A 23,106-nucleotide genomic window follows, 5' to 3' on the forward strand; every position below is an offset into this window, starting at 1 on the left:
GGTCTGGTGGTCTCACTAAGGTGAACAGTCTAATGTGCAATAAATACCACAGCAAACTTCTTGCTACATATTACAGACCAGCAATGAAAAAACCAGAAGCACTACTGTGGGATTCAAATTTTTCTGCATGAATTTTATCACCTGCACCAAAATAATAATCCATTTTATAGCTTTACAGCAGAAAGAACCAGTACTTGATACTGTATATCAATAACTAAATAAAAAAATTCAGTCAGTTGAAAAATAATGGAATTTAATTTTCACTTGAAAAATTTGAACATTTTTAGTGTACATCTCCACCCCCAAGTGTTCAATTTGAGGGAAAGATTTAGAATTATTTTCATCAAGCTTAAAATAAGTGATTTAAACAACACAAGTGCTGCTCAAAATCAGCCAGTATCGTTATTAGGAAAAACTTCAGCATCTATGAAAAGTCAAGAACCACAGTCCACAAGTTGTGATGACTCTCTTGAGTACACTGATGTTTGAATGTATTCATAATAATTTGATTTGTTAAGCAATGTTTAGGAAAAAAAGCTGTGAAGAGGTAAAGTGCTATGACATTTTAGGCCTTGACAGAATCACTGAATTTTATTTCCTTGATTATCAAAACTTGTGTGTGAAATTGCCAGAGATGTTGCACACTGGGAGAAACAGAACCCAGAACAACTAAAACAGCTGCTAAAATTTTTCCTTAGCAGAGTTTTAAAATAATTACTGTACTAATTATTTATTACTGCAAGTATTTTTGCAGAATGTGCAAGTGTAAATTATTCACTTTGACAGGCATAAAAGATGTATTTTAGAGATGCAGCTGTGCTGCTGCTCAGTGTCATATTTAGGGAAATATTTTGCCTGTTGAAGTTCTTTGAAAGACAAAAAAAAGACTGGCATCCCCTCACCCACACTATAGCTTATTTAGAAACAAACATAAGATTACAAAACCATGGAGTATGAAATGGTATGTAAATAGAGATTTCACATTATACTCTACCACAGAAGAAATTCAGATGGCTAATAAAAAATGTGCAAAACAAATCTCATATAGCTAAAACTGACAGAATTGTTACTGTGTGCTGTATGTACACAGATTATCTGTAACTCTGCTCTCTACCATATATGAGTTCCTATACATACTGTAAATGTATGTTTGAAGTAAAAGAATTTCTTTTGCAATATTAGACGGAGAAAGACCTTCAAGCGACTAAACCCTACTTTAAGATGTTTTAATTGTTCCCACCGAAACAAACTGGTCTCAAAAGTTGTTTTCAATTTCCCATAGACCTCAATTTTTTCATAAATAGTTCTGGTATAAATAACTTCCAGTGTGAAATTAGTAAATTTTTATTTCACTGAAAGGCTCTTCTTCCTTAGTAATATTTCATCTTTAATTAGCTGGATGAGTGAGAACACATAATATTCTTAAATGATTGGTAAGAAAATTATTTTAATCAATAGTATGGAGCAAGGTGAGATAAAGGATTGAAGTTAAACAGTCAGTAAGGTATTTAGGCACCTACAAGGAAGTCTGGAAGACACTGCAGCCTGAATTAAAAACAGCATTAAACCCTGCATTCACCTGCTGCCTCACCACAGTGATTTCTAATAACAGAATCTGATCTGATCTGATAAACACCCTCAGAAAACTGTACAGGCAGATGATCACCAGGGATCATCCATCAGCTGGACTGCATTACATGACCATGTGTTTATTCCCAGCCCTTGAGCGGTGCCAATATGCCTCATTTTAAAGCAGATACAAGTGGCCAGAATAATGTATGCAAATATGTTGGACAGCAGCTTTTAAAGTAGTAATTGGTTCCATTTCTGATCATCTGACCACACAGTTGTAAACGATCTTTTTAAAGTGGTCGTGTCACCGCAGCTGCAATCTGCCCTCTACATAATAGCTCCCTATTACAGAGCACTCATATGTAAAATAAATGATCAGTATCTGCTTCCCTCATTCTCCCAAGGGATGCAAACCATGTCAAATAAAAATGCTTTGCTTAAAGGGATAAAAATGTGAATCAGAAAATGATTCTGCATGTGTTAGAAAGCACAGAACTCCTTAAGACAGTACAGCTTCTTATTACATGGAAATTAAGAGCTTGTTCAGAAAATATATTTGTATGTTTGGATGTACATCAAAATTATCTAATTCTATCTAACACAACTGATGTAGAGTTTCATTGATCATTAACAGTGAAAAAATTTAACTGCATTTAATAGCTAAGAACCTTTAAAAACCAGCAGATTTTAAAGCTTGAAAAGCTTCTAGGCTCTCCTCCCCTCCCCCTATTCCCCAGTCTCCCCTTCTAGTTTGTTGACCCTGCATCCCATTTTGAGGCACTGAGATCTAACATCAGCCTTAGGTTCCTCACCTAGACCTAGGTCCCTGGCAGTTTAGGATCAGAAGTACCTGGCTGTCAGATACATATGGGTTTTATCAAATCTGTGTCGGCCACAAAGGCAAATCTGCAAAACACATCCTCCTCCTAGGCATCCCTACGGTTTGTACTTTCCACATAGCTAATACTGGATAATTTCCATTTTGTTAGCATCAGTTCCAAATGTGATTGTTAATGCAAAACCTTGACTTGGGGAGCACATTCTGGTTTTTGTTTTTACTGTGTTGACAGAAAAACATTGGAGCAGGCAGTTGTGTTTCAAAACTCTGAGATTAATCCTATTTACTTAATCATGGGTCTTTTGATCTGTCATATTTAAATTATATTCAAATTTTCATACTGAGTAAACATCAAATAAAAACGGAGCAGTTTCTAGCTAGTAATTGGATATGACACCCCACAAAGCCTTAATTTTGCATAAAACCCACCAAAGAACTAGTGAAGACAGTTAAAAAATCAACCAGTTAACAATGTCCCGCTGACAGCACCCACACAGACCTCAAGCCATTTGCAAAATGGAAGCCACAGACACAAACGAAGCAGCTTGGCTTTGGGAGTGTGTCAGCTACCAAGGGCTGCAGACACTGGGGTTCAGTCATGCACCGAAAAGCCTGCTGGAGGGAGCCCAGCGCACCACCTGAGACCAAGCTGCAGCTTTGAAATGTGTTAACTTTTGGGACAGACAATGCCAAAAGGGGTTTCTAACCCTGGCTTGGAGGTAAAATTTTCACTAGCAAAAATATGGATACTTATTATTGGGTTGAAGGTTGAAGGTAAAAATGAAGTAATCACATTTAAATCAAAAGTAGTTGTTCATGAAAACTTTGCTTCATTTAGTAAATGTTCAATTTTTTTTTTCTCAGTCCTGTTCTACATTTATCTACTTTTCTATTATGATTTCTGAGCATTTATCTTAAAATTCAGTCCCATTAAAACTTCTGGATAAGGTATAAAAACATTATTCCGTTTCACTGACATGATGAGTATAATTTCTGAGGGCAATATTTCATGAAATCTTCACAAAATTCATAAGCAATGTGAAAACTCATTTGAATAGTTTATTACACACTTGATTTGGTATAAATAAAACTGTTATATTCTACTGTTTTATCCCTGTCATGCAATCCCAATATTCATTGCTGCAATAAATTAGGTCTTATAAACAACAAAACATCATAAAACAAATTCAAGAGATGCTGCAAATAGGGAACAAAAAGGAGATCATCTAGTGCAATTTTCTTGAGGGCAAAACCCTTGAAACATGTTGCAACGAGTCAGTTAATAACTGCTTTGTAAATCTGAAATGAAGCAGAGGACTAACAACTAACTACTAACAAACAAGTCATAAAGTACAATTGTTACTTGTTCGGAGTGATTATGATTCCCTAGAGGTAAAAGGGGCACAAAAAAACTGATTAATGTCCAAGGATCACCTCTGCCAAGCTCAGGAGTGAGCTTCATCATAATGAAGAGGAAGTCAGGCAAAAATGACAGGAAGCTTATATGGATGAACAAGGAGCTCCTGGACAAACTCAAAAAGGAAGCCAACAGAGGGTAGATTCAAGTACAGGTAGCCTGGGAGGAATACAGAAATTGCCCAAGCAGCCAGGGATCAGGTTAGGAAAGCTAAAGCCCTGACAGAATTAAAATTTGCCAGGGATGTCAAGGGCAACAGGAAAAGTACATCAGTGATAAAGGGAAGACTAGGGAAAATGGGGGTCCTCTCCAGAGCAGAATGGAAGACCTGGCTACCCAGGACATGGAGAAGGCTGAAGTAATCAACGACTTCTTCCTTCATGGACAGGTGCTCCAGCCACACCACCCAGGTCGCAGGAGGCACAGGTGGGCACTGGGGGAATGAAGAATTGCCCACTACAGGAGAGGATCAGATTCGAGAACATCTAAGGAACCTGAAGGTGCACAAATCCATGGGACCTGACGACATACATCTGCTCATTCTGAGGGAACTGGCTGAGGAACTGGCTAAGCCACTACCCATTGTATTTGAGAAGTCATGTCAGTCCGCTGAAGCTCCCACTGACTGGAAAAGGTGAAAAGTAACCCCCACTTTCAAAAAGAGAAATAAGGAAGACACAGGAAACCACAGCTCTTTCAGCCTCACCTCAGGTCAGAAAGATCACGGAACAAAGCCTCCTGAAAGCTTTGCAAATACACATGTAAAAGGAGGAGGTGAATGGTGACAGCTAACTTGGCTTCACTAAGGGCAAATCATGCCTGACAAATTCAGTGGCCTTCTATGATGGGGTCTATTACTGCCACTGTCAACCATGTTCAAAATCTCCTAATAGAGAACCTGGCTTTATATTTCCTCCAGTGTAGCTATTATACTTGTGCTGGAAAATGCATATCATTCTTACAAATAAATAATGTGTCACACAAAATATATGCTTGCACAGATGCTGAATATTTACAAAAAATTTTAATCCTACCCCCAAAACACACTGGTCCCTCTCCCTTATTCACCCAGGCTGAACAGAATACATGATGGATGTTAAAAATCCAGGTGCCATCATCATTGCACCATGTTAGAATGCAGGAGCTCTCTTCCAGAATGAAAAGGACATAAGAAGATAACTTTAAACAGGAAACTCTTACAGAAACAAGCTGAAGCTTAGGAAAGTCATGAACAACTGGAAATATGGTTATCCAAAGGACAAAGACTGGCAAATTTTATAATTGGCCCTGTTATCACTTTAAGTTGCAACACTCCAGACTTTTCAGGAACCTGTTACTTAATGATAAATTTTGTTCCAGTGTAATGGCTTGGCAGATCTTCACCATTAGCTTGCAGCCAAAATGTCATTTTCCATGATATGCTGCCAGCATTACAATATTGACCTAATTTTTCCCAATTATTATATGTTCATCATAAAGTCAGAAATCATGAAAAAGAAAATGCGTTCTTGTCTCACAGTTATTTCAAAGAATTTTAAATGATATTTTATCACCAGTGTTCCTAAACTGGAAATGTCATAAGGAGATGAGAAGGAAGAATCAGAAAGACAGATTTAAGATTTAACTGGTTTAAAATGTGGCTCATTTCTGGGCACTCACTTGATGCCAATTAACTTTTTTATTTAAAAGAAATACCCAGATGTTTATTTTTAACAATCTTAAGTTACTTAGTTTGTGTTCTTACAAAAAAAAAGTTTATTTGCTCTTAAAAATTTGAACATTTAAATAGTCTACTTCACTATTTTGCTTGTAACATATTCCCCTTTTCCCCCAACCAAGAATCCCACACCAAAAAAGCATTGAAATTCTGCCGTGAAATTATTCATATGCCTCACCTGAGTATCTCTTATCTTGGCTTCATATTACTCATAACAAAAAGGCACTTGTTGAATCCTTCCATTATTATCAAGAGACCTGAACAGTTACCACACTAATTTTTAAAATCAAAAATAGAAACAAGCTCTCATCATATTCTTTTTAAGGGATGTAAGTTCTGAACATCCTTAGAGCATTAAGAACTCTCAGGACAGACCTCAGAAAACAACTCATGTAATTCTAGTACTACTTTACTTAATATTTAGTATGCATATGCTTCAATTCTAAGACAAATTTAGGTATGAAAATAGCACGGAATAAATGTATAAATGTGGAAAAAACAAATTTCAGAGAATTTGAAGAAAATCAATAGACATGAAAGTAAGTATTTCAGAAAGTGATATATTTAGTAAAAATCAAATTGAAAAAGTTCACAGCTTTAGAGTATGTTTCTGCACTCTCCTAGCTGATGGAAGATTACTAAACTGTGGTCTGAGTCATAAGCTGAACAGAAATTTCTTAGGAATGTTTTGCTCATGCTGTTTCCTCCACAAGAAATTCATTAACTTCATTAGCAGGATATTTAGATAAATTGTTATATGTATTAAAATGTCTTCACAGATTTAAATATTCAAAAATCTTGAAAGTGTACTCTCATATAAATGACTAATGTCTGCAATCAAAAGACAAAAGTAATCTACCAGTTCTGCCAGAAACCAAGAAAGGAAAGCAAAAAACATTGACAAATGGAAATAATAAAATACCTAGAAAATACATCAGGGCATCACCTGTGACACTTAATGGCCTGGTTGGCATCTCCCTGGGACAAAAGAATGAAAGATGAAAGTTCAACAGAACAGGTTGAAGGGGTTTTTCATTAGTCTAAAGAAGGAACAAACTCAATGCAACAAAACCATAACCTGTCACAGAAGAATGTTACAAGTGACTTACAGGAACCAGGAATTTTTTTATTTCTTCCAAGGCATGACTCATACGAGAATACGCCTCCCCAGGTGGAGCAAACACTTCAATTAATACGTGGAGCTCATCACTCAAGTGCGCGTATTTGGCTTCTCCACTTTTCCTTAGTTCTTCCTCCTATGAAGAAAGGGTGGATTTGTTTTTTAGAACTGAAATCTACTAATTTTGCAGTGATTTAGCACCCACAGATAACATGACGGACAAACTATAAGCAGACTTTTAAATCCTTTGAGAAATAAAAGTCTAGTTCAAGCCACCTAAAGATTTAAAAATCAATTTTGAGTGTTTGATTAATAAACCCAGCATAATTATCATCTAAAACAGATTTTAATCAGCACAGTGAAAAAATGCTAAATGCTCCAGAAGGAAGTACTGACATAATAAATCCATAATGGAAAAGCTGCATTCATCTGTCTGAATCTTAGCTCTTAAAAAAAACCCATAAAATAAAGATGCATTTAAGCATTTTGGAACACTATTGTTTAGTAAAGTCTTTAGGTTCTTCGATGAGTATCTGCAGCCTGTACATTTTAGTGTCACCAAAGAAAAATATGCCCTAGGACTTTTATCTGAGACACAGAATCACAGGATGGTTTGGGTGTGAAGGGACCTAGACTATCCAGTTCCAGTGCCCCTGCCATGAACAGAGACATCTTCCACTAGCTCAGGTTGCTCAGGGCCCCATCCAGCCTGGCCTTAAACACTCCCAGGGATGGGGCATCCACAACTTCTGTGGTAAAACCGCTCCAGTGTCTCACTACATCCATAGCAAAGAACCTTTTCCTAATGTTTAACCTAAAACCTACTCTCATTCAGTTTAAAGCCACTACTCCTTGTCCCCTCACTATGTGCCTTTTGACAAAGTCCCTCTTTGGCTTTCTTGCCCTCTTTTTGTACTTGGAAGGTGCCATAAATTTACCCTGAGCCTTCTCTTTTCCAGGCTGAGCAACCCAAATTCTCTTCATAGCAGAAGGGCTCCAGCATTGATCATCTCCATGGCCCTCCTCTGGACTTGCTCTGACAGATCCATGCACTTGTCATGCTGAGGGACCCTGAGCTGCTCTCCAAACTCAGTGATGTCTGAGTTTCAGTCCCAGTCCCAATACAGGGTACCTATGCAATGCAGTGTACACCAGCTCAGATGGTGAATCACCTCACCTAGATACAGCTCAACCACCTTTGGGTCCAAATTTCCTAGCTATACAATAAGCCTAATAATCCTACTTCACGTTAGAGTAATGTTCTGAAATGTCAATCTGCTTCCTTACACAAAGCTTTGAGATAACAAATGTAAATTGCAAAATACATTCATAGTAGTTACTGCCCCATAAAAATCAAAGGCATAAAATAGTGATCATGTTAATGGCACTGGCTATGACAATGTAATGAAAAATCTATGCCATTACTACACAAGATAGCCATAAGTAATGCTAAAGAAATGATGAGTTGAACTCTCAGTCTTCAAAAATATTTTGATAAATGTAATTTAGAAGAATATATGTATACAGAAAACATTATCACAGAAAAAGAAGCAATCTAATTGTCTTGAAAATGGTAAAGAAGTTATAGCTTTTTAGTATATACTAAACAGTTTATGAACATTTAGCTAAGATATAAAAATTGTAAAAACAGATTACAATTCTTAATGATTTAGTTTATTTAATTTTGCATTAACTTCACTTATTTTAGCTTTGACCAATTTACACCAATGTTTGCTACCAAAAACATTTGCACAATGCTATTGCTCGTAACAGTAAGTATACAGTTCTTTTTATCTATGTTAGAAGATCCAGCCCCAGTGAATACACAAAGGCTACATCCTTTATCTCCAGAACCCAAGATCTGGCTCCATGCTAAGTCAACATTTCACAGATTATAATAAAATCATAACTCAATAAATGTGAACTATTATTTAATTTGAAAATTGACGTAATTGTTTCCAACCAAAACTAAAAAATTAACAGAAGACATAATAGTCACAGTATTTTTATTTTTAAATTCTCTTTGGCATTTTAGCTTATCACTGAAATCTCATTGAAATCATAAGAACCATAGCATAATATAAAAGCCCATCGTGAGATGTTACAGTACCTTTCCGTTTTCTGGAAAGAAAATCACACATCTGATTACTGCTTCTGGAAAAATGTGGTATGGAGTATTTCAGTAGAATTAAGTCTTAATAACTATAAAGTTACATCCTAGTGATTGCTGGAAGTTTCTTTCCTGTTGCTTTTTTAAGATTCGGAGGGAAAAAAAAAAACGCCAGAAAGCCCCAAAAGTTATCTCTCAGGAAAAGACTACCAATACACTCAGAAATTGGACCTTTGTGTTCAGATGTAGAAAAAAACAAAAGAGTAATATTTGGCTCATTATTTTGAGGAGGATTTTGTACAGCTAAGACATCAGTAACATGATTTTATAATGCATACCTGTCATACAGAAAGTTAGGAATATGCTTCTTCGGTGGTAACAATGGTAATTATGTTTCTCTTTTATTTCCTGAACAAACTCAGGATTTCTTAAAACACATCATTTGATAACCTGCCTCTTTGATGCAGCACATGCTCTGTCACTACTTGGCACTTATTTCTACAGCTGTTAGAAACTGCAGGATGAGGCTGCGAGATCCTACACATTTCTTTCTGAGAATACGTAAGGAGGTTTCTTCTTGTGGAACACATGGGGTTAAAGACTGAATTTTCACACAGTATCTCTTCCCATAATAGGGTAAAATGTCACAATAATGCTCCTTTTATTGCATATGTGTGTGTGGATACAGAGAAACTTAATTAAGGAAAACTACGGATGAGTAAGAACTCACAGATCATGTGAGCACTGTACCAAGCTCTGCTTCCCAAAGCCAGTGAATATGAGTGAGTATTTGGGGACTGAATGTAGTCTTTCATTTAATCGTGTGTCAGGTATCAGGCATCTACCAAGCAAACAACAGACGTGACTCACACTGTTGGGGAGACACTCCTTGGTACAGCAGGTGATACCTACTGGCAGCTAATACAGCTTCCCAAGTGCAGTACAGATGAACACACTCTCCCAGGAGCACATGAAGATGGACAACACCTGTGCAAATCTTCATTAGCAAGCAACACATCCCAACTGCACAGCAAAATGGTCAGTGCTGTGGACCCAATATCCATACTACTTCTATTTAGGATGACAGTACTGCCCCTTGTGTAGCACAGGAGTGGGTTTTGCCTCCTGCTAGTCATAGTCTGGTTGCAATAACTGAGTTCCCTTAGAAGCCAGAGAGCCTTTCTGGAGCCCAACTTTGATACAGTTTTTTAGGAGAGGAGTCCAGTTAAAACCCTGTGAGTTCTGCTCACTTTAAATAATGGGAATTGGGAATGATCAGGAGGCTCTCTTCTTAACTGTGCTTCTGAGTCAAACAAAAACACTAACGAATAAACACCTCATGTAGCACTGGTAAGGACTGAAATGGATTATGAGACTTTCCAGCACCTGGTACATTAAGGCAGAATAGGTGAGATCATCATAAATCTGTTTGATATGGTGTTTTTTACAAGGCTATCTGGGTGTGAATGGCCTTGCAGGGCCCTAGTGGCCTCTAATGCACCAGTGCGATCACCTGTGGACTTTGGCTGTTTCTCATATAACTCTGCCTTAATCACCTCTGAGGTTCAGCTATTCCCCATGGTGCGGGCTGTAACTTTCGGTAGATTCTCACGGCTTTTTACGTTCTATGATTCCTTACATCATGTCCAGCAGTTTTTAAGACCCTGTTGAGCTTGCACAGCCTTGGCCAGTGGCCACCCAGCAGCCAAGTTGTTCTCTCACACCCAAGCACAGAAATAACTGCTTAAGCTTACTCATGTATACATGAAATGAATCACAGTGGAAGGTGATGTGCATCGAAAGCCTGATGGATTCTCTGAATCAAAATGGAGTTAAGTCTCAGGCACTGGATCCTAGGGTAGAAGAACAACAAACCTGGGACCTGATCAGTTCTGCTTTATAAAAAGAACGGAATAGATTCCCAGGGCTTCTGAATCAGTGATGGCAATCTCTTATTATGGCCTCTCAGGCTCATAGTATGGTTCTTATTTAGTCCATGGTGACAATGTTTTACTTCAGTGTGGGTTGAACACAGCAGAGGAAACACACATCACTCTCCAGAGGCAACTGCCCCTCATCCTGATCCTCTTCCACTCTGCTCTGCATGTCAATTCCCTTCATCTCTCAAGAGGGACAGAAGCCAGTTCCCCTCATCCTATGTGCTTCAGGCTTCCTTCATTCCTTCATTTGCTGCCTTAGAGTGTCTGTTACACAGCGCTGAAGTCCATCCACCCTCATTGTGATGCATGGCTCTATAACCCACTCCCTCATAAGGATAACAGGTGTTTTGAAACACCTACTGTGTTTTATAAATTCCAGTTGACCAAAGCAGGGAAAATGACTTATAAAACTCTATAGCAGAAATATTAGGAGTACTGACCGCTGTAAAAGTGAAGTATGGGAGTGATAGGAACGTAAAGGCCAAGAAAAAGGATTAATTATCTCTGGATGTGAAAGGAGTCTTAACATTTTAAAAGGATGTGTGTTAACAGAGAACTGCTTTCTGTCTGTAAGCCTGGCCAAAGTGCTTGAATAAAAATGCCGGAATAAAGTTGAAAGAAATGGAGTTTGCACAGAAAACCAAGTTATCAGTCCAGATTGGTGAATAAGAAGTGTCCTCCTAACACTGAAATAACAGGGTATCAAAGAATAATAGAAAATAAACTTGCAGTAGGAACTGTGTAGATTTCAGAGATAAATTTCATCAATACAATACAAAGAACTTCCCATAATGAAACAAACACAGCTACGAAAAGAAACAATGGGTGCTTGAGGAACAATATGCAAATTGCAATGGATTTCATATCTTGTAAGAATTTACAAAGAAAAGCATAGTGCAGAGACTAGACAAAGATGATAATAACAGGGCTGCTGCTACACAGGCATTATTCATAAGATCAATGGGCAATGCTACAGAAGAAAAATAATGAGCATGCAGTTTGACAAATGCAAACCTATTAATTTTTAATCTGGACATAAATGAAAAATATCAAAATGTTGTCTGCCACACCGATTGTAGTAAAAGTAACAGTGAATTAATTTCTTGGTGATACTGGGTTTGGAGTTAAAAACTTTCAGGTCCAAGGTCCCATCAGTGGAGAAGCAACAAACAAAAAAAAAAAGAGTAACAATTCGATAATGGATAAGGCACTGGAAAGGGATTCAGCAGAGTACAGAATGAAGCTAAAAGACCTTAGCTGTTCCTTGACTCTTGTTTTTAAACCAGTTATTCTCACTCCAGGAAGAAGAATAAAGAAGGTGGAGGTGGTGAATGCGTGAGGAGAGCTCACAAAGTAGCGCAAAGAGAGTGGGTGTACAACATCTGCAGTCAGCCACAGAGACCCCATTATGAAACGTAGGCATTAGAAAGAACATTGTCTACATCAGAGGAAATTACTGGAGATACAGGTGAAAACAATTATTTTTCTATACTTGATTCATTATTAAAATTTTCATTGTTCCTTTGGCAAAACAGAGCAGAGAATTGTATACACTCAGTACTGTCTTGGGCAAACAGGTCCTTCAGTGCTTTATTTCCTGATGATTTTCATAATGAAATACAATAAAAACTTAATGGCTAAGAGGTACTAAACCATACCTAGATCATCTTTTTGTTTAGAGCGGTGAAAAGGAAAAAAAAGACTAATCAGCAGAAGAATGTGATGATGAGACAACCACTACTGAAAGACCACTAACATCTGACATAAAGGTTAAATGAAAAAAACATAGAAATTCTTTGGGGGGGGGGGGGGGAAGTTTAGGAAAGCTCAACACACTAAAGTGTTATTTGCCAAAACTGAGGCAACAGACGGTGACCACTGTGACCAACAACTAGTGATCTATGCTTAAATTCCCTGCCAGAAAACTAAGAGCAGCAATAGAGTTCACAGACCTATGAATGTTTCTACACTTGTACAAACCTAAGCAGAAGCTAAAAACAGCATAGATAAGAACCACCTGGGCATTAGACAATTGCTCCTAGAATTAACCAAGCCAAAGATGTTCATTGAATACAATCAATGAATTCCAAGTTTGCAAAGCTCATGTAGGAAATCAAAGACCCTCAAGAAATGCATGATTACCATACCTAAAAATGCTTCCTAGGATTATGTTCATCTTAAAACTTACGATCACAGCTCGGGATCACTTCAATTCAGATGCCTTCAGATTCAGGAAGAAGACTTTGCCTTAATTAATGAGGGTAGAAAATGTCATGCTTTTATTTATGAGAGGCTAATTAGCAATTTGTTGCAACCAAGTTACAGTGTAGGTTGCCTGAGCTCCAAACAAGATGTTACACTTTTACTATGGGCAAAAACATAAAAGAAGTCTTTTTCTTTTTTTTTTCCCTTAATCAAAGATTTATTAGAAGTCTAGCTCCATACTAATGATTGCAGCTCAAATTCCATGCAGGCAAAAATGACACATAAACTTTCTAGTTTCTGACTCTTTGCCTGGTGTTATGCTCACCTTCCACTGCCCCGGGGATCCTAAGGTTAATGGCTTCAGTTGGGAGAGGACAACACTGATGAGAGCTGCAGTACCCTGAGTTCTTTGGTGCAAGACATTGCATTGGGTTTGCATGGCCAGGTTTTGGTAGTGGGGAGGGTACAGGGCTGGATTCTGTGAGAAGCTGCCAGAAAGTTCCTCGCAGAGCCAATCCCAGATGGCTCCAAGATGGATGTGCTGCTGGCCAAGGTTGGGTCAGTCAGAAATGGTGCTAACACCTCTGCGGTAACATATTTAAGGAGAAGAAGGAAAAAGTTATTGCTCAGATGTAATTGCAGCCAGAGAAGAGCAGAGTGAGAACATATGAGAGGAACAGCTCTGCAGACACCAAGGTCAGTGCAGAAGGATGGGCAGGAGGTGCTCCAGGTGCCAGAGCTGAGATTCCCCTGCAGCCCATGGTGCAGCCCATGGTGCAGCCCATGGTGAGGCAGCTGTGCCCCTGCAGCCCAGGGAGGACCAGGGGATGCAGAGATCCACCTGCAGCCCATGGAGGAGACCCATGCTGGAGCAGGTGGATGCCTGAGAGGACGCTGTGACTCAGTGGGAGGCCCATGCTGGAGCAGGCTGCCGGCAGGGACCTGTGGAGAGAGGAGCGCATGCCGGAGCAGGTTTCATGGCAGGACTTGTTTCTCTGTGGGGTACCCATGGTGGAGCAGCCTGTCCTTGAAACACTGCATCCCCCAGAACAGTAACCCACATCACAGCATTATGCAGTTGCCTGTGGGATTGACTGATGTTGGAAAAATTCATGGAGGACTGTCTCCTGTGGGAGGGACCCCACACTGGATCAGGGGAAGGACTCTTCTCCCTGAGCAGCGGCAGAAACAACCTGTGGTGAACTGAGGGGACTGTAACCCCCATTTCCTGTCTCCCTGCGCCCCAGTGGGAGAGGAGGTAGAGCTGGGAAGGAGGGAGAAGTGGGGAGAAAGGTAGTTTTAAGGTCTTACTTTGCTTCTCATTATCCTGCTCTGGTTTTGTTAGTAACAATTAATATCTCTAATTCTAGCCTGTTTTGCCCTCACAGTATCTGATGAGATCTCTCTCTGTCCTTACCTCAACCCATGAATCCTTTGTTATATTTTCTCTCCCCTGTGCAATTGTGGAGGGGAGTGATAGAGAGGCTTTGGTTGGTGCCTGGCATCCAGGCGAAGTCAACCCACTACAGACACATAATACCGATGGCAATAATTTCTTCCTCCTCTCTCCAGGAAGCACAAGGGGTTATTTTTAGGATGGTAAACATGCTATATATATTGTTATTTCGCCATCATTTAGCAATTCAATTTCCCATCCAAATTCATTAAATAAGGTAAGTTTTACAACTGCTGTGTATGTTTCCTTTGCTCTCTTTGTTACTCATGATTTTGCCCAGACCCAATGTTGTGTCCCTTTAATGACTTGCAACTGACCTTGGTGACCAGTCCCCACTTACAATCCTGGAGCCTTCCTTATCATCCCATGCCTTTGCTTTCAATGCCTCCACTTCCATCACAACCCTGTACTCCCCTGTGCTACAGTTTTATTCTAGGGCCATAGCGGCACACTCCACACAGAATGATGACTCATTATCGCTACCATTAATTACAGATATAGTACAAACCTAGGTAAAAGGTAAAGCAGCACAGGCAAGAATTACTCAGCCATTAGACAAGGGCTCCTAGAAGTCAGCAAGCTCAAAGGGAGCTGGGGGCAGACCCTGAGCAGTCCAGAGGATGGCTGGCAGGTCCCAGCCCTGTGCTACAGTTTTAGCACAAAGCCTGCAACCTGCAACAGGTGATGGCAACACCATATTTACTGGAACACAGGGCTACCAGTGGCAGCGAAAAGACAACATGAGGAACTAAATTCCTTTGATGACCAGTTCTGAAAAGCACTCTTGCGATACAGAGATTTTTTTTTTCAGCTACATCTGTCTAATTTTAAACCTAAATATATAGCTGGATGAGGCCTTCTGCTTTCAATGCACTTCTTAGTTCCACCAATGCTAGATTATACACGTGCCGATTGCAGGGTATAAACAATTGCTTGGGCTCTGCCACAGTGTAAACTGTGATGGCTACAGCTACAGCTGAAGATGAGTCTCTGCACAAAAGGATCAAAACTAATGAGCACAGACTGTATTCCCAAACCTCAACATCCCTTTAGGAAGGGCTCCTCACTATGATATAGGGCTTTGCTCAACTACACCCAGGCTACTGACAGCCAATGCCAAATCACCACATTCAAACAGATAAATACAGTTATTTAGTGATTTGAAAAAATGAAGAGTAGAGAGATACAATAAAGGCTGATGACTTTGTAAGAGCTTTAAGAGCTTACTGTGTCAAAAATAAAGCAACAAGCCTTGGGCAGAAGAGAAACATCATTTGAGGAAAGCAGATATGACTTCATTTACACTGGTTGGAGGAAAATGTACTTTCTTTTCCTCTGCTGTCCTTTTTACTTTCCAGAAATCATTTTACTGGTTCTCTTACAGCAATCTAGCTCTATCTCATTATGTTTGGAGCCAACAGTTTTATAAATTTTAATCCCTTTTTTTTTTTGAGAGAGAACATGAACAGTCACCTTAAAGTGATACAAATGTTATAGACACTAGAAAACTCTACTAATGTTTTCGGTAATGCAACAAGCTAGCTGATGACAAATTAACAGTCATCTTGCAAAGAAGGTTAACTGTATTTATGCTATGAATTCCATAAACTGACAATAATTTATTTATCAACAATTCTTATTATTCAGGAAATATTAATCTTTGTATCTGTTATGTATATAGTGTTCTCAAAAACTGTGTTTAATAAAAACCAGTAATGGTTATTTAAAATGTAAAAACAGGAAAATTTAAATTAAATATCTGTATCACCTTTTTGTTCCTTCTCTGTCATTGTTTCATTATGATTATATTAGTCCTACAAGAACACTTTTTTTTTTTTTCTCCAAAGAATAAATATCACTTGTATCACAAGATTTGCAAGGGATATTCTGTTTTTAAGAATAGGGACTTGTATGAAAAGAAATGTTTTGCAGTTCTCCAGGCTCTGAATGAACTGTTTTGCTGAAAACTGTTGAACTGAAATATAAATAAATTCCAGTTGTAGAGTAGTCAAGTACTTAAAAGACCTTGGTTTTGGTCACTTGAAGGAAATAGTAGAAAGAATATTTCTACCATGGAGAAAATTCTGGAGGGAAAAATCCATGTGTAAGCTATTTTATGCAAAAGAAGAACAAAACCTTGTATTTTGAAACAATCCATCAGAAGAGGTCTAATGTGTGCACTTAGCTTTGACTATAAAAAAGCCTGAAACTTGTCTTCAGTAACTAATTTATTTATATTTAAACCCAATTTCATGATGAAGGCTCCAAGTAAACACTTGAAAGTAAACACCTGCTTAACCACTCACTTGATGAAGGATACTTCCCCAATACAGGCCTAGAGAACAGATCCACTGGTGCATGTAGGTATTACTTCAAAGCCTAATTGCTACTGTAGGTGCCAACATAAAGAGACCTTCAAGCCTTTCCCAATCTAGCTGTGTAACCTACTCACTTAGCTTATAGCTGCAAAAGAACTCAAACACCCCGGATTTAGGCATGATTTGGATCCTAAACACCGAATCGTGGCCACCTAATTTCCTGTTCAGTTGCTTCCTATCCCTGAAATCTACAGATGCCAGAATTGTCCACAGTAATACTCCTCAGACTGAAGTGTCTGGGCAGCACCACCACATGAGGGTGAAGGAGATCTGATAATTCTTTCACGCTTAAGCTTCCCTGGGATTCACTAAGTAAGACAGGTGTTCCCAATACACTCCTATTGAATACACAAGGGCGCTGCTGCCCTTTTCCTTAATGAGGTAGCAGTTGGAGAGCTCATCAAGTTACACATTATGGAAGTCAGGAAATAGGTGTTCATTTTAGAGAAGTTGCTAGATGAATCCCACAAGAACCATTTGGGAACGTGTTCTGTTAAACTATTCATAAGTGATCCAGAAAATGAGTTGAAGAGTAATAAAAATTCTCCAGTGATAAAAACCACCTCCTTCTGTGTGCACAGACTCCAGATAAAGTTATTTCAGGAGAAAGATCTTGAAAGCATTACATTCAGATCTACAGAAGGAATTTGCTCAGTGTTTGTTCAATATCAATTGTTCAATCAATGTCAATAAGAATTTGTTCAATATCAGTTAATAGGGTATTCTCTATTAGGCAAGTTTTCAGAAAGGAAGATAAATGAAACTGCAAAACCTCTACTAGACCATTTTGGTGTCCCAATCTAAAAAAATTTAGAAACAAAACAGATCAAGATGAAAAGAATGATTACGAATACGGAAATATTTTCATATGAGATGCTAAATACCAAAGTCTTGGCAACCTTGATGTCCCTGTAGTTAAGGATGTCCTTAAACAATTAATTCTTGGAAAGCCTCTCAATTTTCACTAGCTTTTATGTTCTTACCCAAACTTTTCAATCTGCAACTTTCAGGAGTTGTAGACTGAGTGCATTCTTATGTTTTCCTGTCTCATTTGGAACTGTGAACTCATAAATGTGGGGCACGATGTGTTGCATACATAGAGAAAAAACCCAACATGTGGATCCATTATGTTTTTGTTCTGTGACAGTTGCAATTGCTTGCTGATGTATCTTTTATCACCTATCACATAGATATGTATGCTTAAGGTGGTTATGTGACAAATATGGAACCCACTTCTGATGTTAAAGATCCTATTACTAATAAGCATTCAAATGAGCTCCAAGTAATATTACAGGTGCTTCATCTAGATAGCAAGGCAACACTTCAGCCACTCTGATTGCTCATTATAATCAGAGCTGAGAGAGTGCAGAGGAGAGCGATTTACAGCCACTTTCAGCTGAAAATTCAGGAATCCTGCCTGCTGCAAGGTGTGTGGAGAACTGTCGGCTGCCTTCACCTCCTCACCTCCTGCGGTGGCTACCTCCTCCACTCCTTCCACACATTGGGACTTTCTGAAGAATAATGTTGTTATGCCTCTGACAAACCCTTTCAAATCCAACTGGGAAGCCCCTGCAAGTGGAAGGTTTAAAAGCTCAAACTGATGATCCCATTTAACTCCTCACTGCTTTTACTAGCAAGTCTCCACCATTGTGCAGGAATCCATGTTTTTGCACCTTGAAACGCAATGGAACCTGTGATACAGGAAATGTACTTCCTTAACAGTGGATACAAGGGAAGTGACTTCTCCCTGATTGCCATATTGGCCCAGGCAGGGTAATGGAGACGGTTTGGATTCCAGCAGTTTAAAGACCTGTCTGATAAACTGTATTATAAAGTTTATTTTTCTGGCTGATTGTCAATAATTATTTCCTTAAGGCTGTCCCTTGATTAACCACGACATTGCAAACAAAAGCAGTAAATGTATTTGAGTATCCTACCACAAATTTAGAAGAGACCACTATTTTCTTGCATCCCCTTGATTCTCATGCAGTGATGTGGAAACCACATCAGTGGAGGGAAGCCACAATGGCAGAGACAAACTGAACTCTGGGGAGTGGAAGAGGGAAAGGAAGTTCATAAATAATTGGAAAACACTGTACTCTAATGGCATTTACACAGATGAAAATGTTTCAGTATGAGCTGACTGAGCTGACTTTAAAAACACATTATCTTCTAAAAAAGTACTTCAAATAAGATAAATTAAATAACTGCAAAATCAACCAATGCGCCACTCTTCTTCACAAACATATCCTTTTTCTGAGGCAGAATTTTAATGTCTTGCAAATGATGCACTCCCTCTCCCATGTGAGTCACACATGATTTTGCAGGTTTCACTTTTTCTTTTCTTGTAGAGTTAGGTTTTGCAAAACGATAAAAAATACAAACACACTTTTCAATGGCAAAATTACTTGTTCCTCTACCATCTAGAAAATCTAATTATTCACATTATATTCATTTAGACAAATAAATATTAATGAGATTGCAAGTTCTTGGATGATTTCTCACAAAAATGCCAGAAATAGTTGACAGATGATGAATATGTTATAACAATATTACATATATCATAAAATCATAGAATGAATCATAGAATGGTTTGGGTTGGAAGAGACCTTAAAGATCATCTCATTCCAACAACCCTGCCATGGGTAAGGATACCTTCCATTATACCAGGTTGCTCAGAGCTCCATCCAAACTGGCTTTGAACACTTTCAGGGATGGGGCGTCCACAGTTTCTTGGGGCAACCTGTTCCAGTGCCACACAACCCTTGCAGTAAAGAATTTTTTCCTAATATTTAATCTAAACCTACTACCAGTTTGAATCCATTCTCCCTTACCCTGTCACTACATGCTCTTGTAAAAAGACCCTCTCCATCTTTCTTGTAGGCTCCCTTCAGGTACTGTAAGGCCACAATTACATCAACCCTAAGCTTCTTTTCCAGGCTGAACAATCCCAATTCTCTCAGCTCTTCTTCACAGGAGAGGCGCTTCATCCCTCTAAACAACTCAGTCGCCTTCCTCTGGACTTGTCCTTCCTGTGCTGGGGAACTACCATGATTTTATGTCTGACCGATTTACTGACTGCAAATAAAATAGTTTGCAAATAGATTCTCGGTCATCTCAGCTATGATGGGGATTTGCTCTGCAAAGATGAAGAACACATTTTCTAATCTTCTCATAAGGGCAATCTGTAAGGATATTAGTCCATTATAAGCCGTAAATGAATCTGAGTAAAAGACATGATTTTTTAATGACTAGTGATTATAGCTATTCTAACTGAAATTTACTAAAGGGCTCATTTTCATGGAATGTGCAGAGTACTCAGACCATGTACAATTCAGGTAACAGCAGCTCCTTGGCAGTGCAGTCTGGACCTGACCTGAACTTTGTATCATAAGAGAGTACTTTAAGAAGCTATCACTTGTAGAGAAAAAGTAAAGGAAGTCAAAATGACTTCTGTCAAGTTTGTTTATTTTGAGATAACTTGGCTGAAGTGATGATGGTAGCATTTGGTGACCCAATGGAAACTTCAGTGTTCCTCACTGCAAATTTTCAGAATACCTTGTTTACCTAAGAACAAAGACACATCCTCACTGGAAGGCAGACTGACTCCTTTGCAAAGTACACACAAATCCCAGAATCACAAAGAAAGTAGCCTGAAGGATGGCACGGGCTTTCTTCCAGGAAGTCCAACGTTCGGAATTTCACACTACTCTTTCTAGTACCCCAAAGAAAACACCAGGTATGCACTCACTTCAGAGGAGCTCACCCTGGGCTGAAGATGTCATTGGTACTAAAGTGGCCATGCCAAGATGTCAGTGACTAAGTGCAGCCAGGGCATTCCCTCTAAAAGTCCACAGCACACTGCTCCGGGTCCTCTACCCAGAACTCCCCATCTCCCATGAGCACTTGCACAGCATCCAAACCAGAATGGACTATCACCAAAACCCCAAACATACATACAATTGAAAGAGTAAAATAATTTTGAAACTCGGTTTAAAACAGATAATTGTACTCCAGAAAAGGTTAAGTACCTGCAGTCTTCAGAGTCAGCTAATTTTACTGCACTAAAAATTAATATTCATTTTGCACTTAAGTTTTATCATCCAGATCATCCTTGGCAATTTAAAGCACTCCTCCAACCCCCTTTATGCGCTCAGATTTATGCAAGAAGAAATAACCTTGTGCACAGGCTTTGAGTGTTGCAAAATTTTCATTACATAGTAGCCATATCTCATATAATCACAAAATATGCAGATTAAATTAATCTATTATAAAAAATTTTGCCTAGTGTCACCATCAGTTTACCACAAAAATTTCCTTCTATTAAAAGCTTTTTCCCAGGAAACACTGTAACCTGCCTCTGGCTGAAAATGAAGCATTTTATTTGTTTTCCAGTTTTTTACTGCTTTAGCACCTGTGGTCTCCCTTGTTGCTCATTTTCAATACCAGTACAAATGAACGTAAAATAAAACTGAACAGTAACCCTGTTTATTGCAGACTTTCTCCATAGATTTGAGACAAAAGATGAGGATATTTTTATCATTGTATGAACATCCTCAAATGCTATGACTGATATTAAATGCTGAAAAAAATACATTTCTTGTTTTTTCTTCCCTCCTAAATTGGAAAAATAAAAAATATTTCCTAAATAAGGAATACATGCACTACAGAAACTCAGCAAAGCTTCAGCTCCTAGCAGACTTAGCTCATTCTGCTACGTTTTCTATCTAAATGTTAAGGGTTTTGAGTCAAAGTGTGCAAAGACCAGATTACTCAAGTTCTTTAAAGATGTCATGATCTCCCTCCCCAGGCTGTGATCAACCCCAGGTCTTTGCCGATGTGCTGGATCTGAGACAAAGGTCCCAGTTTGAAAAGAGAGTTATAGGACAGATAAACAGTTATTTGTGTCCCTTGAGTGGGATTCATTTACCTTGACTTAGGCATCCAGAAGTTAGATATTTAAGCCTAAACAAATCACATGGAGCTCTCAGTGGAAACAAACAGGGTGACTCATCTGCAGCTGAGGCTGGTGTTCAAGATGACTTGGGAGTTTAGTTGAATAAAGCAGTCTATGGATCTAAGTATCTTTCTGGATCTGTCCAAATCATATTAATAAAGAAGAAATCAAAATACAATTGGTAACTATGAAAATGTGAAAAAAAAAGCATGTAGCATCAGTTGGATTCTTTTATAAAAGTTATTAGGATGAAGGAAAAAAAATGGAAAGTACTAGAGCCATGTTAGACAAGTTTAAAGACTGCTGGCAGTGCTTTGGAAACTGACCGACGGATTACAGACATCATTTTAAATGCTCAGAAAAAGATAATATATCCAGAATGAATCTGAAACATTGTATATACCAATTTTCTCTTCCAAATACATATTTAAGCATTACCCATTTTCACTGGGCATGCTGAGTGAAAATTTCAGTATTTTACAACTGACCTAGATGTTGCACTGCTGGTGACATGGAGAGCAAAGAAAGAGGTGGAAACCTAAGCAATCAGGCAAATGCTGGCTGAGATGTTACTATTACCAGCTTCATACCTATTTTTTCTGAAGCACAGTGTAATTCTTATTTCAATCAGAAAAAGTGATTGCAAAAGCAACACTGGCCAACAGATTCTGGTATGATTTAAGAGAGATGATATATCTAATTATGAGAAACTCCATTTGTCCTGTTTTTATGTAAGTTACTGAGGGGTTTGACAGTGATGGAGTTCCCCAGCAGAAAAGCCACATGGTGCTCAGGCTCCAGGGACCTGTGGGAATGCTGCTGCACCATAGCAGCTGATTAATTAACCCTTTCTCAGCTGTCATTTACCAATTATATCCTTTCACAATCAGTAAATCTGTCATGAAAGGACAGGTTCTGCTCCTCTGCAGTCTGAACAATGGCACTGTGGCCATCATGTTATATTACTGCACTCCCCTAAGATGCATGGAGGAGTCTAGAAAAAGCACTTGAGATGCCTCTCTGGTAAGCAGAGCATGACAAATTTCAATTAACTGTGCTCCTTGACCCCTGGCCATGATGGGGATCATTACCCCTTGGCTCACTTGCCTCCAGTCTTCCACTGTCCCTCTTTTGCTCCTTGCGCCCTGTCCCAGGAGCTGCAATGCCTCCTCCGGCACCAGACTGCACATGTGTTTCCTTGGCACATCACTCCTTCATAGTCACAGAGAGACCTCCACCTGCCATGGACTTATCCATAAAATGGCTAACAAGGAAGGAAAGATGCTTGCCTGCCTTTTTTTTTTTTCCCCCTCTCTCTAGTATCTCTCTGAATCCCATCCTGTCAGAGGTTTTACTATGCTAGAAATGTTCAGTGGCAAAGAAATCCTCTTGTCAG

General features: G+C 38.8%; 1 protein-coding gene across 15 annotated transcripts in view; it reads right to left on the bottom strand.

The window, feature by feature from the left end:
- Positions 1 to 23,106, bottom strand: part of KHDRBS2 (KH RNA binding domain containing, signal transduction associated 2) — a 299,012-nt gene that overhangs the window by 181,790 nt on the left and 94,116 nt on the right. For all 15 annotated transcript variants that reach the window (XR_006014113.1, XR_006014102.1, XR_006014104.1 and 12 more), the window contains exon 4: positions 6,654 to 6,800. Coding sequence is in view for 1 of the 15 variants with exons in the window: in XM_042016440.1 (XP_041872374.1) it covers positions 6,654 to 6,800 (147 nt within the window). In the remaining 14 variants the exon portion in view is untranslated. The remainder of the gene's footprint in view (positions 1 to 6,653; positions 6,801 to 23,106) is intronic.

The sequence above is a fragment of the Corvus kubaryi genome, unplaced genomic scaffold, assembly GCF_017639235.1.
Source record: "Corvus kubaryi isolate FWS band 111438036 unplaced genomic scaffold, C.kubaryi_AGA036_p1.0 split3-73, whole genome shotgun sequence".
Classification (NCBI taxonomy): Eukaryota; Metazoa; Chordata; class Aves; order Passeriformes; family Corvidae; genus Corvus; species Corvus kubaryi.